This window comes from Lygodium microphyllum, chromosome 16 (assembly GCF_053477565.2).
Source record: "Lygodium microphyllum isolate KBCC chromosome 16, Lygodium_microphyllum_v1.1.10, whole genome shotgun sequence".
NCBI lineage: Eukaryota > Viridiplantae > Streptophyta > Polypodiopsida > Schizaeales > Lygodiaceae > Lygodium > Lygodium microphyllum.
The window spans coordinates 34,306,902-34,323,456 of NC_141150.1; the positions used below are offsets into that span (position 1 = coordinate 34,306,902).

At 40.6% G+C, this 16,555-nt stretch overlaps 1 protein-coding gene across 7 annotated transcripts; it reads left to right on the top strand.

Moving 5' to 3' along the window:
• Positions 1–3,194: 3,194 nt before the first annotated feature.
• Positions 3,195–5,499, top strand: LOC148022684 (LIM domain-containing protein WLIM1-like). Of its 7 annotated transcripts, XM_087695630.1 has the most exons (8): positions 3,248–3,332; positions 3,413–3,450; positions 3,603–3,668; positions 3,770–3,929; positions 4,095–4,194; positions 4,643–4,674; positions 4,777–4,878; positions 4,973–5,499. In XM_087695630.1, the coding sequence occupies exons 4-8, from the start codon at positions 3,795–3,797 to the stop codon at positions 5,174–5,176; spliced, it is 573 nt and encodes a 190-aa protein (XP_087551756.1). In that variant the 5' UTR covers positions 3,248–3,332; positions 3,413–3,450; positions 3,603–3,668; positions 3,770–3,794; the 3' UTR covers positions 5,177–5,499. The 7 variants fall into 7 exon arrangements, with proteins under 7 accessions (XP_087551755.1, XP_087551759.1, XP_087551756.1 ...); XM_087695629.1 differs by lacking the exon at positions 3,413–3,450 and having other exon boundaries at positions 3,195–3,332; XM_087695628.1 differs by having other exon boundaries at positions 3,319–3,450.
• The last annotated feature ends 11,056 nt before the right edge of the window (positions 5,500–16,555 follow it).

Sequence of the window (16,555 nt, forward strand, 5' to 3'; positions counted from 1 at the left end):
AGAAGAAAAAGAGAGGAGAGGGGGAGAAGAAAATTGAGAGAGAAAGAGAGAGAGAGAGAGAGAGAGAGAGAGAGAGAGAGAGAGAGAGAGAGAGAGAGAGAGAGAGAGAGAGAGAGAGAGAGAGAATTTTAGACATAGGAAATTGGGGAGAAAGAAGAAAAATTTTAGAAACAAATTAAGAGGGAAAAGAGAAGAGAGAAAGAGGAGAAATGGATTATCAAGCAATTGTCGCTTCGTGGCTACAAAAAGCAGCCTAGCGTTTCATATGCATGAAGCATGTGTAGAACGCTAATAAGGTCATTAAGGAAGAGGCTAATTACTTACTTTGAAAATTTGTTTAAAAAAACACAAGATTTAAGACAACAAACTATAGAAATACTTGAACTTTATAGAAGCATTTTAGTTGAGCTTTAAAAAATGCTTCATACACTTGAAGTTCTTTAAAAGATTTAGTTGTTAGTGACTTGATTGAATATTGCAACTTAAATGCATGCTTCAATTGATGCCACATGATCCTTCATCCAATAGACAACAAGTTTATGGGAAACTAAATCTTTCCACTAGCCAATTACAATTACCTAGATTGAATGTCATTGGTAGAAATCCACAAGTCTCACAACTAATTTCCCTAACTTGAGGAGATTAGTTACCTTCTCAACAAAGACACATAGATACATGCACATGAATCAAAGTAGATACACATAAATAAGTATTGGGTAAGCCACCATCATGTAACTATTCCATAAATTCTTATATAGGCTTTGATGGAGATGAGTTACTTACATTTTTGCAAATTTTGCATATGTAAAATAGTAGCTCTTCTCCTCATTTCCATTTTATTACATAAAATCCAATCCTCATGTCTTCTTTCATTTGTGTCTCATGAGCACATATGTTCACTTTCATTGCAAGAGCACATACTCAATTTTTGAACTTTAATTTTGGCAATCCAAAGAAATCAATAGCCAACTATTGAGTATTAGCAACTAAAATCATCACTACCATGAATGTAAACTATAGTATACACTCAAGCAATGTCTAAAAAAGAATCACTAAGTAATGCATTTGTCATTGTCATTATATTATTTAAATAATCATTTCCTAATAATGAAAGTGCTTAGAGCATTATGCTTACATTTTCTAGATCTTCTTATAGAATAATATCAAGTTTCTTGACAAGAAAATCGTCTAACTCCAATCATGGTAGAAATGACACTTACAATGAGCGTCCTTATTGAAGCATAATAAATATTAAGGATAACTTCACTACATGTGTTTTTCCCATTCACTTCTTCTTCCAACTTGATAAGAATATATTTGCATGTTTTTTAATGCCACATGTCCAAATTCATGTCTTTGACATCCTCTAGGCTTGTAGTTATTTTCATTTTAGATGTCTAGGGTGGTCATATCCGATTTGACATTGGTCATTGGAGTCCTACAAAGAGCATGTTGTGATCCACATTCAAGGTTTCTTGATCTCTTATCATGACAATGATGAATTTAATAATATTTTCATCATTCTCTAGGTTTAACTTCAAGGTTCCCTCATCTTGACAAGAGTATATATAATCATATCCTCTATAGGGATCATTCTCAACTTTATTGAGGACTCAAGAGCAGTGTGGATTGGGAAAACCAATCTCCAATGGCTCCCTAGGGTTCTTTGACAATCAATTTGGATAGTTTAAGAAGAATAATTCATTGATAATGATAACAAGGATGGAAACAATGATGTTGGATTCCAATCCTACTCAATTAGAACTATTTCAAGTCAAGAAGGTAATGGTACCGTGAACTTAAAGAAGGGAGAATTGTATACATTATGTAAAAAGTAGGCCTAGCAAGGAGAGAGTCATTGTCCTAAGCATATGATACTACATCCCAAACAACAACTATGATTATGGTGGAGTGAAATTTTATGTGCAAGGGTTTTTTTAAGCAATCATGCCACTTTTTAGAATATACCATTGCATGTGTGTGAATGGAAATGTTCATTTATTTTGGCCTGAGTACATATATGTTACGTACTTCATAGTGTTCAATACTTTGGAAATTTTGAGGTTTCCTAGTATCAATGTTGTTACATGCATACCAAGGCACACGTGGATACATGTTTCTGTATAGCTAACCACGAACGTGCATCCTTGAGAGAGAGAGAGAGAGAGAGAGAGAGAGAGAGAGAGAGAGAGAGAGAGAGAGAGAGAGAGAGAGAGAATTGATATCAATTAACATGTAGAGGAGAGGACATTGTAAATGTATTTGTTCATAGAGAACATATAGGTAAGTAGTAGACATAAGGAGTTCAATTTTGCAAATTAGCTTGAAAGTTCGATATGTGTTTAGACCTTTTTGATGTTCAAGTGAAGATTCTTGAAGTATCATGTCCAATTTATGTTGATGATGACATTCTTTATAAGAATCTATGCATACCCATACTACTATTAGGAGAACATGCATGCATGTGCTTTATACTGACACTAGGTTGTTTGTGTATGTTAATGTTAATTTCTTACTTCAAGTCTACTTCTTTAAAATTACCTAGCATGAAAACCTCAATATAAGGGTTCCTAAACCACGTCATAATGGGGGGGTAAAAATATTCAAGTGACATGGACTCATTGATGGCAATCACTTTGCATTGAGGATTAGTGATTGAAGTTGACTGATCAGGTGACCATCCCATGCAGATAAAAAGAGAGGAGATGTTCTAGATTGATTGAAGCCGACTCATATGCAACTCCAACATTAGTCCAAGACACAAAGGCTTAGAAGTCCACTTCTTTGGCAGGAAAAGTTGGAGTGCATACTTTTCTTTGGATGGGGATGGTTGTTGGGCATGGTGTTGTAAGGGTAAGGATAATTTAGTACGAGGAGCTATCAGTTTGCTGATAAAACTTTTGAATGAGCAAGAGCAATGGGGTGCACATGGTGAGGGCTCATGAGGTGGATTCTGATGATGGTGATGATGATGATGGAGCAAGGGTAGTATGATGGGGGTGGCCATGTGTGTCTCATTGCCTATGACTTGCTTTTTACCCAACTCATCTTTTGGTAAGGAATAATTTGATGGAGCAAAGGGGGGAGTGTGTGCAGGTGTCCAACATGGGGTGGGGTACTAAGGTGGGCCATGAGTGTATGCTGTTGCTCACGTTGTGGCCTTTCCCCCTTGTGGTTTCCTTTTTATGCCTTAGGCCCTAGTGGCTATATGGTTGTCATGATAAGACGATCCAATTGGCTTGAGAGAGAGAGAGAGAGAGAGAGAGAGAGAGAGAGGGCCTAGGGGAGGGGCAAATATCTTCAAGGAAGGTGCAAGTAGATCATTGTTCACGGTATAGTCTTTCTCATCCCATACCCAATTTTCTTATTGGCTTTGATGCTTGATGCTCATACCCAGTAGCCTTTCTCCCAGACTTTGATGCTTACAAATAGCCAGACTTTCCCAAACAGGTAACCTATGTGTGTAGGTAGTGGCAGTATTCTGTGCAAATCTAGCCAGAACAGTAAGGAAACATAGGTTATTTAAGGATATTGTGCTGTTTTTGTAAGGTAGCTTCAATTTTTTTTTACCATGACAAACTGAGTTGTAATGTCCCAAACAGGTAACCTACCTGTAGGTAGTGGTGCTATTCTGTGAAAATCTAGCTAGAAACAGCAAGGAAACACAGGTGATTTAAGGATGTCATGCTGTTTGTGCAAGGCAGCTTCATGCTTTGTTGAGCACGACAAACTGAACGATATCTAGAGTGTGCTGTTTTACTGTGAACAGGTTAAGAGGGTCCATTACATAAGGTATGGCCTTCTCAGGCACTCAGCAGAAGTGCAAGGCTTGTGAGAAGACTGTGTATCTGGTAGATCAGCTCACTGCTGATGGTGTGGTGTACCATCAGGCTTGCTTTAGGTGCCAGCACTGCAAGAGAACCCTCAAGGTATACTACTATACTGAGAGAGAGATCACCATCTCCTATCCATTTTAGGCAGCTGCAGTTCACATGGAGTATTAGGCTCCATCATTCCTTTTTTGTTTCTGATAGCATCTTCTGATAATTATGGCTTACACTGATCTGCGAACAACATGTGGCTGGTTAATGCAGCTCAGTGACTACTCATCTTTTGAAGGTGTGCCCTACTGCAAACCCCACTTTGAGCAGCTCTTCAAGTTGACAGGGAGCTTTGAGAAGAGCTTTGAAGCAAGTAAGAGATAATCAACTGGGAACTCAATTCAGTTTAATGATGATGATGATTGTCTATCAAGTTTCAACATGTAAGATGACCAGCCATGCATGCAAGCATGCAGATCATGCACAAGCATGCATGCCTGTATTGGTAGGCTGATGTATATATTATCAACAAAGAAGTATCAGTCTTTACTCATGGAGAAGTATCAGTCTTTACTCATGGAAAAGAATGTGATCCATAGTTCCATGCATTATTCTCCAGGGAATAGGATTTCTAACATGGAAATGCCACAAAGTGTGGATCAACATCCATAATACAAATTTTTTTGTCAATATCTAATAAGATACTTTCACAAGGCATAAGGAGAACGTTTTAAGAGGCCTAAAGTCTCTTTTGTCTGTTGATCTAACAGACCTGATATTGGCTGCTGTTGATCTTTTTTTGTGTTGTGTGTAAATTGCAGATAAGCCCATCAACAAGGCGGAGAATGAGCTGGTAATTTGATTCTTAAGCAAGCTTGCTTAAAGATTCACTGATAAACTTTCATTTCCAGATATAGCTTGAATTGTGCTGAAAAAACCTCTCAAATGTATGCAGCAAAAGACTCCCACAAGGACTCCCACCAAGATCTCTTCTTTCTTCTCAGGAACACAAGACAAGTGCATCTCCTGTAACAAGACAGTATACCCTTTGGAAAAGGTCTCTCTCTCTCTCTCTCTCTCTCTCTCTCTCTCTCTCTCTCTCTCAATTTCTGTATTTCATGTTGTGCCACTATTTATGATCAACTCTGCAGGTGAGTGTGGAAGGCCTATCCTACCACAAAACTTGTTTCAAGTGCTTGCATGGAGGATGCTTCATCAGCCCCTCAAATTATGCAGCCTTGGAGGGGAGACTGTACTGCAAGCACCACTTTTCACAGCTCTTCAAAGAGAAGGGCAACTACAGCCAGCTGGTCAAGCTCCCTGCACTCAAAATCCAAAACCCTGATGACATATGACCATGTAGCCATTTCTCCCCCAATTATATTACAGCACCATAGATAACATTTGTATCTAGTTGCAGCACCATAAATTGGCATCTAATATATGGATGGACTCTCTCTCTCTCAGGCTGCTTACATATATTATCTAATTTTCAGTCTGGATTAATCCATCTTACAAAGCAACAATCTATTACCATGGAATCATATACTGATGCCTATTTGTTGAAGCAAAGTCATGATTTCTGGCAGCATTGAGAAGGGCAAGTACTAATAACTACCAGATTGTCAAGCTCCCTGCACCATAAACTGGCATTTATATCTGGTTGGAGCATCATAAATTAGCATTTATGTCTGCGTGGAGAGTGATTCTCTCTCTCTCTCTCTCTCTCTCTCTCTCTCTCTCTCTCTGTGTCACGCAAAAGTCCCTTAAACACGCTTCAATTCATGGCGATGGCATTGTAATAATTGATGTTCTTTCTTTGAAGCAAAATCATGATGACATCTGACAGCATTGGGAGTGCAGACTATCCGCTCCTTTCGGTGAGTGGGGTGTCAGTGGAGGAGGAGAGAAGAAGGTCGACATGATCATGACGGATCATCATCGTCCTCTCCCATGTGTGTTATTTTCTTCTTCGTGGGCAGCCTTTGAATCGTCAGGAAGTGTACCCTCTCAAATAGATCGTCAAAAAGAAACAGGAAAAGAGAAAGCTCCAAAAGGAAGAAAACAAGAGAAAGGGGAAAAAAGGGGGACTTCTTCACAAGCCTGGTTTCAAGAGTGATGCGGGTGATCATTTTTTGCAAGCTTTTTCTTTTGTCCGAATTCCCCGCCAGGAAAAAAGGGCCTGTATCCAGCCTTTTCGGATGGCCTAAATCCTTCGATTAGGAAGCCTCTTTGCCGGTGACATCTCTTGCACACTTCAAAATACCAGGCTAGTGGAGGGGAGAGGATACAATATAGACAAGTGTTTGTTGTTTCGGAACTCTTCTCCACTACCTGAATCTTATCTTACTTCTTATCTTACTACTATATTATTTTAGCTATAGGTTCAGAAAGCCTCCAACCTCCAAAGGGCTTCTCGAATTTACGCCCTTTTTCAAATCTCTTTTCTTTAATCAAAACCCCCTCCTTTCCTCTCTTTCTCACGTGTAATATTGTATTTTCTCTTCTTTTTTTCTTTTTTACATTAAAGCCTCATTTCTTCACCTCCCTTTTTTAAATTAAAAACCTTCTCCTTTTAATTAAATTCCTCCCCCCCTCTCTCTCATGTGTAGGGCCTAGGCTCTCTCTCTCTCTCTCTCTCTCTCTCTTCCCTTTTTTAAATTAAAAACCCATTCCCTTTTTAATTAAATTCCTCTCCTCCTCTCTTGCATGTGCAGGGCCTAGGTTCTCTCTCTCTCTCACACAATTAAATCAAACTTCTTTTTAAATCAAAAGTTTCTCTCTCTCTCTCTCTTTTAGATTAAACTTTTTAATTTAATTTTTTAAATAAATATTTTAAAATATTTTTTAATTTAAAATTTTTGAAACATAGTTTTTCACACACTTTGAGAACGAGATAGAATAAAAGAGAGAGAGAGAGAAGAAGAAGAAGAAGAAGAAGAATGATAAAAAGAAAAAGACGGAGAGAGAAGGGGGAGAAAGAGGAAAGAGAATAGTCTTTTTTTAATTAAACATTTTTCTTCTCTCCCTCCCTCCCTCTCTCTCATGCGTAGGACCTAGGTTCTCTCTCTCTCTCTCTCTCTCTCTCTCTCTCTCTCTCTCTCTCTCTCTCTCAGATTAAACTTTTTAATGTAAACTTTTTGTTTAATTAAAATAAGGAGGGAGAGAGAGAGAGAGAGAGAAATATACAAAGCAAAAAAGAAAGAAGAGAAGAGGAAGGGAACATAAAGAAATAGAATTATAGAGAGAAAATATAAAATTTAAGAGAGGGGACAGAGACAAAGAGAAGAAAATGAGAGAGAAAAGATAAAATTTAAAAGAAAAAAAAGAAACAAATTTAAAGAGAGAAGAAAAATAAAAAAAGAGAAAGAAGGAAAGGAGAGGAGAGGGGGGAAAGAGAGAGAGAGAGAGAGAGAGAGAGAGAGAGAGAGAGAGATATATATAGAAGAATAATAAGAAGACAGAGGAAAAGAGGAAGAGATGGAAAAAAGAAAAAAGAGAAAAGTCTTTTAAATTTAAATATTTTTTGTGAGAGAGAGAGAGAGGAAGGGAGAGAGAAGAAGAGAGGGGGGAAGAGAGAGAGAGAGAGAGAGAGAGAGAGAATATATAATGTAAAAGAGAGAAGAAGAGAAGAAAAAGATAAAATTTAAAAGAGAGAAGAAGAGAAGAAAAAGATAAAATTTAAAAGAGAGAGAGAGAGAGAGAGAGAAGAAAAAAAGGAAAATTAGGAGAAAGGGGAGAAGAAGAAAAGGAGACGGAGAGAGAGAGAGAGAGAGAGAGAGAAAAGAGAGAATTATATATAAGGAAAAGATAAAATTTACATACTTTAAGAGAGACTGAGCAGGGGAAAGAAAGTGAAAGAAGAAGAAGAAGAGAGAGAACATGTAGAGAGAAATATAGAGAGAGAAAAGATAAATTTTAAAAAGAGAATAAAAAATAGAGAAGAAAGAGAGAAGGAAAAGAGAGGAGAGAGAAGAAAAGGGGAGAGAGAGAGAGAGAAGAAAATTTTTAAAAAGAGAATGAAGAGAGAGAAGAAGAAAAAAAAAAGGAAAAAAGAGGAGAGGGGGAGAGAAGGAAAAGAGAGAGGAGAGAGGGGGGAGAATAAAAGGGGAAAGAGAGAAGAAAAGCCGGGAGAGAAAAACAGGAGAGAGAGAGAGAGAGAGAACCATGAGAGGAAAAAATTAAACTAAAATAGAAGGCAAAGAAAGAGAGAGAGAGAGAGAGAGAAAATTAGACAGGGAATTTGGGGGGAGGAGAGAGAGGAAAAAGAGGAGAGAGAAAGATGAGGCAACTTTGCTTGCCACTTCGAGGCAGCGAAGCTGCCGCGAAGCAGCCTAGCGTCCTGTGCACACGAAGCGCGCAGAACGCTAGTTCTTGATTAGAAGTCTTGAAGAAACTACTCTCTAAATGTAAACCTTCATTTTTATGATATAGGTGCACACACACTCATGCAACGTACATGCACACACACAAACACACACACACACACACTCTCTCTCTCTCTCTCTCTCTCTCGCTCTCTCTCTCTCAATGCTTTTATAAGTGAATACACCATTTTTTTAATTATATTTAAAACAAAGAGGTCTATTGTATCATGGGGTCCACACAAGTATAAACTACAATGTGGCCTCAAAAGCTTTTGCTAGTATAGCCCCTCCACACCAAGTCAATGGACTTGGGCATGGCGCAGCTCTAAGCCACTTGTTTTATTAACCTACCAACCTAGGTTTAAATCTTCTTTTTTTAACACCTATACTAAATGAATGTGCAGTATGTAGGAGTTGAACCTAAGACCTTTAGGTCACCATGCATTTAATATAACCAACTGAGCTCACCCGTTCTGTCCTCTCTCTCTCTCTCTCTCTCTCTCTCTCTCTCTCTCTCTCTCTCAAAAGCATGCATCTCTCAGATGAGTTACAAGCCTACCCTTGAGCTTGGATATATCTATAGCATGTACTATGATAGGGAACCCCTTAAAGTCAAGCTTTTTTATCATCAATTCATTGAAAACAATCTATGTAGACATGGTCTAAGATGCCATTTTACAAGCAAGATTATGCTCTATTGCACTAGTTTTATCTTTATTTTTGTTTCGAAGGTTACTAACCTTTGACGAGACTTTAATCACCCCCTTTATTAATCAATATTGTAAGGTTTGTAGACTGATTCTATCCTTCATCCACAAGACTATGTATCGAAAGAATGTTTTGCTACAACACACTAAAAGGCCAATTGGCTACAAATACATGGCCTTAAACATGGTACTTTTTCAAAGTTAAACCTTCTTTTTATATGCTTATTCATGGTCAAAAAGAGATAAGAATGAGGTTCTTCTTAAGTATGATATGAAACTAGAAACAACATAGTAAAATGTAGTAGCAAACCTAAGTGTAAGAAGGAGCGCACGAGAGCATGTACTTTTCACCAAAGATATAGTTGACAACTAGTGACATAATCACCCGTGTGTTCTTACAAGCTTCAATAGTGATCTACTCAAATGTTGGAACGAGGATTGTAAGTGCAAAATATGTGAGTGCTATGTAGCCTTAATACATTAGACGAACGCACCATATGTGTATATGTATGTATGTATGTATGTATGTATGCACACATGTAGGCATGCACTGATGCACACAGATGCAGATGTATGCATGCACACACACATAGGTGAAGGAGGTTGGTCAATCATAAGTGTGTATGGGTGGTCTAACTAGTCAATCATCTATAGGGTTTGACCAATCCCTTGAGTACCACTCATTTTAACTCTCACTATGTGATAAGGTGCCTCAGTTTTTACTTGTCAACTACCATTTACACTTGACCATATCCACATAGGCCATCTCCTAATGATTTAGTCTTGTGCTTATACCCCCTTCAATGTCTAAACTAGGAACTTACCAATATTAGGGCAAGTCATGGCTTGGGAACCCTACAACATTGGAAATTCATTAGTTGACCAACAAGTATACATTGGACTAATCTTAAACCAATCACTACAAGATATAGGCCTTATACCGACGTTTAAAGCAACGAAAATACAAACAACAAAATTTGCCCCCGTCATCGTAAAAAGCGTCGTTATTAACGACGCTATAGAAACGTCAGTATTGGCGTCGCTATTGTCGTCGTTATTGCCGTCGCTATCAGAGTCGCAAATGCGACGCTGATAGCAACGCCAATAGCGACGTTAATAGCGACATTTTGCGACGCTAATAGCTATTTTTTTAAATCCCTATTACCGCCGCTATTAGCGTCGTAAATTTTACTACTCGCGTCGCTATTGCCGTCGCTATCAGAGTCGCAAATGCGACGCTGATAGCAACCCCAATAGCGACGTTAATAGCGACATTTTGCGACGCTAATAGCGACGGCAATAGCGACGCGAGTAGTAAAATTTACGACGCTAATAGCGGCGGTAATAGGGATTTAAAAAAATTTGTGGCAGGGCAGCTGCTGTATGAGAGCCATACAAAATAGTTTCTGCACTACTGTATACAAAGCGCTTGCAAACAAAAAGAATGTATACTGAAATCATAAAACTGATACATGAAATAAATACATGATCGCATAAAAGTGATTGGTACAATCATGACAGGATATCATTAATACATAGAAAATGTCTACATAGATCAGGCGACTCAAAAATAAAAGTGTGTGAGCTCCAGGGATCCAAGGGCGAGCTACAAATCATCGTCCCCCGAAAGCTCGTCCCGCTGCAAAGGAGCATCGAACGGACTCTGCAGAAAAAGAAACAACACATCAATCCACCATACAATAATGCATTCAAATATATCATGGTAACTACGGACAAGAAAGATGAGTGACTTACAGGGCCGCTGCGTCTATATAATCGGTCGATCAATGCATTGAGACCATGCCTCTCTGCATATCGAGTCTCAAGGCCGATCGGATCGAGATTTGTAATGGAGTGCTGCAAAGAAAACAAAATGCTAACTGTTAGAAACATGATTGTCAGTACAAAGAATATTTCAAAAAAACAAACAAGCAAAACAAAAGAAAAACTTACAAAGCCCTCCAAATATGTCCTGTGGCTGCCACTCCCAAGATAATGGACCACTCCGGCCTCGAGTCGTGCCCTCGCTGCCTCGCGCTGCTAACTCCAACGTCCTGGAGAATCTGTAGCCTCCTCCCTCAGTCGGCGCCAGTCGTCTGCATCTAACCACTCTGGCTTTGCAGCCCCACTCTTGATTGCCTTGCATGCGTCGGATCGTCTATGTGACATGTATGCACGCATGCAATCCATCATCCAGCCCGTAGAGAATCTATCTACTGCGGCTGGCACCGGAAACTCCTCGTGCAAGGATGCTACTATGTAGTCCTTGCTCCCCTCCGGTATGTTCTTCCAATGATCAAAGATGTTGTGCCGAAAAACTTGTTGGCACAACCCTCTCATGCGAGCCATCACCCTCCTCCCCTCATCATTCATGATGATGGCTCCTGACCTACTATCGACCAGATATCCATAACCCCTAGGAGTCTACCTAAGATGGATCCTCTTCCATCTACGTCCACGCTCTTGGGTATATCCAGGAGACCCCTCTACATCCGGTGTACCGATGGGGGTAATCTCTCTTAGAGTGGCACCCAATGCTGACGGTTGCGCAAAAGCCGGAGTAACTGGAGTAGACGTCCCCATAGGTGTGACAAATCCTAGAGTTGACGCAGCTCCAGCTGAACGACGAGACGGAGACACCACATCCATGTCTCCACAACAGCATCCCCCTGATCCCGATGCACTCCCTCCCTCTGGCCCAAGTCGTGAGCATCGAGATCATCTGCTCGAAGCCGAAGCATCCAATTGCGCTGAAGCAGATCTAGCAGAGCGCCTTGACGAAGAACGAGACAGCTCCTGGTCTGTCATCTCTCTGAATCTCGTGAGCTGGTCTGGAGACATGCGTGCGAAGATTTTCTGCAACTCCTCATCGTTCATCCCTCGACTCATCCTGAAAATGTCACCTGCACAGATAAAAAATGATGTTAGAATAATCAATTTAAATCATGCAAAGCATAGTAATATAAATTATTTTTAAAAAATCTCTCTTAAAATGCATATCTTATGTATCTTTATAAGAGATTGGTCAACGGATTGAGTAAGTGGATGCTCCAAGTATGAAGTATCCTATGGTCCCATGTTAATCTCCTGACACAACTCCGCATACACTAGAAGGTCGATAGACATGTCACCACAAAAGAATGAGTCCGCCTCGTTCTCAAAAAATTCTTGGACTCCTGTATTTCCATCATTGTTAGCCGATGCTGGCTCCAAGCTTTCGACGGCCTCCACCCCTTGCAATATCGACCCCTCTATTTGCATATTATCTTCATCTATGCTCGGAACATCGCTTTGATCATATACTCTCGCACTTCGGGGAGTTGAAGGTATAACATACCACCATCGAGGTTGTCGGGGGTTTGGATAGAAGATTACCTGTTTACAAACACGTACAATAGAGTTCAAACCATTATCACATAAACCATGTCGTAATACAATTAGCAAGCAAATGACTCCATGCACCTGTTCACAATGGGCTGGCAACACAAAGGTGTCGCGCAAATCCGTCCATTTTTTTTCGGAATCTATTTCGAGAAATCCAAATGGACCTTGTTGAACTGTTGCTCCAGCTCCTCCAAGTACCACTTTGAACCATTGCACATCGAATAGTATCATGGAGAAGCTACGGTAATCCACCGTAATAATACTTTACAAGTTCCCAAAATACTCCATCTCATCCACAACCATGTTTGGATCCATTGCTCGTCGTCGGCTCTCTTGCTCGAACCTTGCCATGACACCACAATCCATTGTGGAGCGCATTTTGTCAATACGCTCCACGCGAAAATGTCGTCCGCGCGACCACGCTGCACTATATATTTTGTACTGTACATTGAAACACTCAAATTAGATGTCGCATATAAAATTAGATACGACAGATTCTAAACCCCTCATCACCTTTGGGCTACATCCCCTCGAGAATTCCCACTCCTCCATTGAGACCTCTGTCCCTTCGGGAGATGCTGTGGTCAAGGCTCCATACAACCATCGCGTTGATATAAACCGCGGCATCTCCTCCATGCCTTTGGGATATCGAATCGGTCGATGATGTGTACTATGTCGGAATTAAGCTCACGCTTCCTCTCGATCTTGCCTTGCAATCTGGTACTTGGTGAGCCACGTCTCCATGGAGGCATGGTGCAACATACAAGAGCGATTCACCTTCTCTTCCATTGAGGTATCCATTCTTTTTTCTATCCCATTTCCAACCACCACATCTCCAGTCAGTCTATCATCGTCCTTCAACGACCATAGCATTTCATTGTCCGGTTCCACCGTTGGTAGCCATTGTGAAATATGCACGAATGCCTCTAACACCAACCAACCTTTGGCCATGCTACCTTTTGGCCGAGCTCGTTGTCGCACAAATCCTTTCAGGGTTTTCATGAAGCGCTCCACGAAGAACATCCCTCGTGTATGGGCAGGTCCAGCAATCTCCACTTCATCCACAAGATGCACAAGAAGGTGGATTTGTATCGTGAGCATGCTAGTGGGCAGATATTTCTCAAAGAGACAGACCGTCTCCACTGTTCCCCACCTTGCGGATTCAATAGAGGACGTCTTAATCTCTTTTTGTAAGATCCATTGCATCAAAGTCGACAACTTGTAAATGGCCTCACGAATTTCTGGAGTAAGACATCCTGCGATCATGATCGGTAGTACAAACTGCCACAAATGAGAAAACATTATGAATAATGGCCACTTTCCAAATTGCAAAATGCCCACGCTAATTATAATCCATTCATAGCACAAACCTGACATATCTTATGCCAATCATGGGATTTTAGCCCCGACAATTGGTCGTATTTAGAAAATGCGGACCTGAGAGAACACATCATACCCGTCGGAGTGTGGATAGACTTGATTACTTACTTCACAATGCGCTCTTCTTTAGTAGACAAAACCCAAGGAGCGCGAGGAAGCTACACGCGACCATCAGTACTCGACTACAGCCAAAGCACCTCCATCTTACCTACCTCCTTCAAATCCATTCTTGCCCCTATAGTGTCTCTCTTTCCTGTGATATGGTCCCATATCAAGCTGCCCACATTCTTGAAAATATGCATGGGATCCAACAAGTGGTTGACCTGTAAGTGGGTCCAATATGACAACTCGTAGAAAACTGAGAACCGTCGCATTCCATTTGGATGTGATTCCGCGTGGACCATTTTCAGCTCGTACCAGCTTGCGGCGTTTATACGTGTTGGATGTCGTCCAAGGAAACCTTCCCTGAGTTCATGATCCTCCGGCAAGAAAGTGGCGTGTCCTTGATATACTATCTTCTTCATGATTCATGGCCTTCGAGAGTCTAACTGTGGCCCGCACAATGGACATGCATGATAACTTGAGGTAACCAGACCTGTTCTAACACCACGACCTAGTGAATACTTGATTGAATGAGATAAAATATAGATATTACCAGCGAGAACGGAGGCCTACTCACCTGAGCACTCTCCCAATCCCAGAAAGTCATGCATTGTCCTCATGAGAATGGCTCGAATATTGGCTGACCGCCGACCATCGCGCCTGCTCATATCTTGCACAGTGACCCCCTCCTCCCACAAAATCTTAAGCTCATCGACTAATGGACGAAGATACACGTCCATATTTTTTACTTTGTATCGGTCTGGGACGAGCAAGCTAAGGATGAGATGTCCTTTCTTCGTAGAAAGCCATGGAGGGATGTTGTATTTGACAAGGACTATAGGCCACACACTGTAAGAAGTTGAGCGCAGACCGAATGGATTCACGCCATCCATTGCGAGACCGAGCCGAAGATTCCTTGGCTCTCGCGCAAAGCCTGGGAAGGTAGAGTCAATGTGGCTCCATGCGCACGAATCCATTGATATTCGTCGAACTCCATCCGTGGACCTATTCTACACATGCCACGTTGTCAAGCTCGCCATGCCAGACGTACGAAACATGTGGTTTATGTAGGGGATGAGCGAAAAGTGTCTGAGAACTTTTTGAGGGATGGTTTGCCCTTGCAAGTCCTATCGATACCTGTGAGCACCACACTTTGGACATGTCTCCATAGTCTCATATTCTCCTCGAAACAGTATGCAATCGTTGATACATGCATGGATGTTATTGTAGTCCATGCCAAGCTTCCGTAAAACATATCATGGATCATCACGAGACTCAGGCATGGTATTTGCAGGTGGTAATATATGATATTTCAATAACCTGAAAAAAATCGTAAAACACCTTGAAAAAGCACAAATGTTTGTAATAATAGTGTCAAAAAAAAATCAATGAAGCCTATGTGCAAGGTACCTGAATAACTCGGTCACACTCGTATCGCTCCACCCGTATTTTGCTTGCACACTTAAGAGTGCAAGCAGTGTCTTCAACTGAGATACTCGGCACCCATCATATAATGGTATGGATGCTTCCTCTCTAAGTGGATCAGAAGTCTCGACATCCATAGGAATCAATGCATCGATCATTGCCTCCATCTCAGGCTCCAAGATTGTAGGTAGGTTTGGAAGGTTGTCTGTCTCCTCTGGCATTGACGGTATAGATTGGCCTTGCGAGTGGTGGATTGGCTCCTGCACTCCATCCATCGCACGCCCACGAACTCTTCTAATTGGCCGCAAAGGGTGCACTCCCCCTTGGGACGAGACATCACCTCCCTGGATAGAAAATTTGCCAACAAGACCCAATCTTATTATATATGGTTTTCAATTAGCTTGCGAGTACAATGCATGATTGATATTAACTTCAAATTACCATTTGCTGAAAATCTGCAATCGCCTGATCAATGATCTCAGATTGAAACTCGCCAAATTGACGTGCGTGTTCTATAGACAATCGGCGTTTTCGTCTAATTGCCAACTTGCATTGAGAGCAAGGACATGGGACACGCTGATTAAGATACGCCTCGCGATCTTGAACAACAAGACCTTCTTCGTTTTCCATCCTATCTACATTACAACAAACAATTTAATGACTTGTAATACAATTTGGGAAAACGAGGCTCAAATGGATAGCTTTATGGAGATGTATGTCAAGTTGCAAGTTGACCATAAGCTCTTGCTTGAGAGGTTTTAGCCTCTGCAAGAGGTTGAGAAGCAAATTTTGAAAAACATGAAGGTTGATATTGATGGCTCCATGGTGTTGAAATCTAAACTTCAAGATATAAGAAATGCTTTACTGATTGATGTAAAGAATGCATGGGACATAGTAGTTGAGAGATTTATTGATGTTATATCTCGGCCATAAACCATGCTCAAGGATTTGTTTGTCCCGGTAGATAATTATTCATTATTGTAAAAAAAAAAAAGCATTGGTTCATAAGGTTCATGAGTTGAAGACTAAATGTTTGGACTTGACTAAAAGATTGGATAATGCCTTAGATGCTAAAAGGAAAAGTGATGCATCTGTTACTTCCTCATTGCAACAAAAAGATTGGTGACAAGGATGCTATGATTAATGAAGTTCTTCACGAGGTGAATATAGAGTTGAAGGGGATGGAACACGATTCTTCTTTGGGATTTAGTGGTGATCAGTCAATTATTGAGGTGTCTTCTTGTATGGCCATTATACCTTATATACCTAGCTACGGTCTCTAGGTTATGTACTTTGAGTATCTTAGAGGGGCTCTACTAGGATTACTTATACAACTGCACTAGAGGGCTTTGAGTATAAGTAATCCTAG

Coding starts and splice junctions, on each gene's coding strand:
- LOC148022684 (XM_087695629.1), top strand. CDS start 3,795: ATGGCCTTCTCAGGCACTCAGCAGAAGTGCAAGGCTTGTGAGAAGACT. Junction 3,930..4,094: donor ACTGCAAGAGAACCCTCAAG/GTATACTACTAT, acceptor TGGTTAATGCAG/CTCAGTGACTACTCATCTTT. Junction 4,195..4,642: donor TGAGAAGAGCTTTGAAGCAA/GTAAGAGATAAT, acceptor TGTAAATTGCAG/ATAAGCCCATCAACAAGGCG.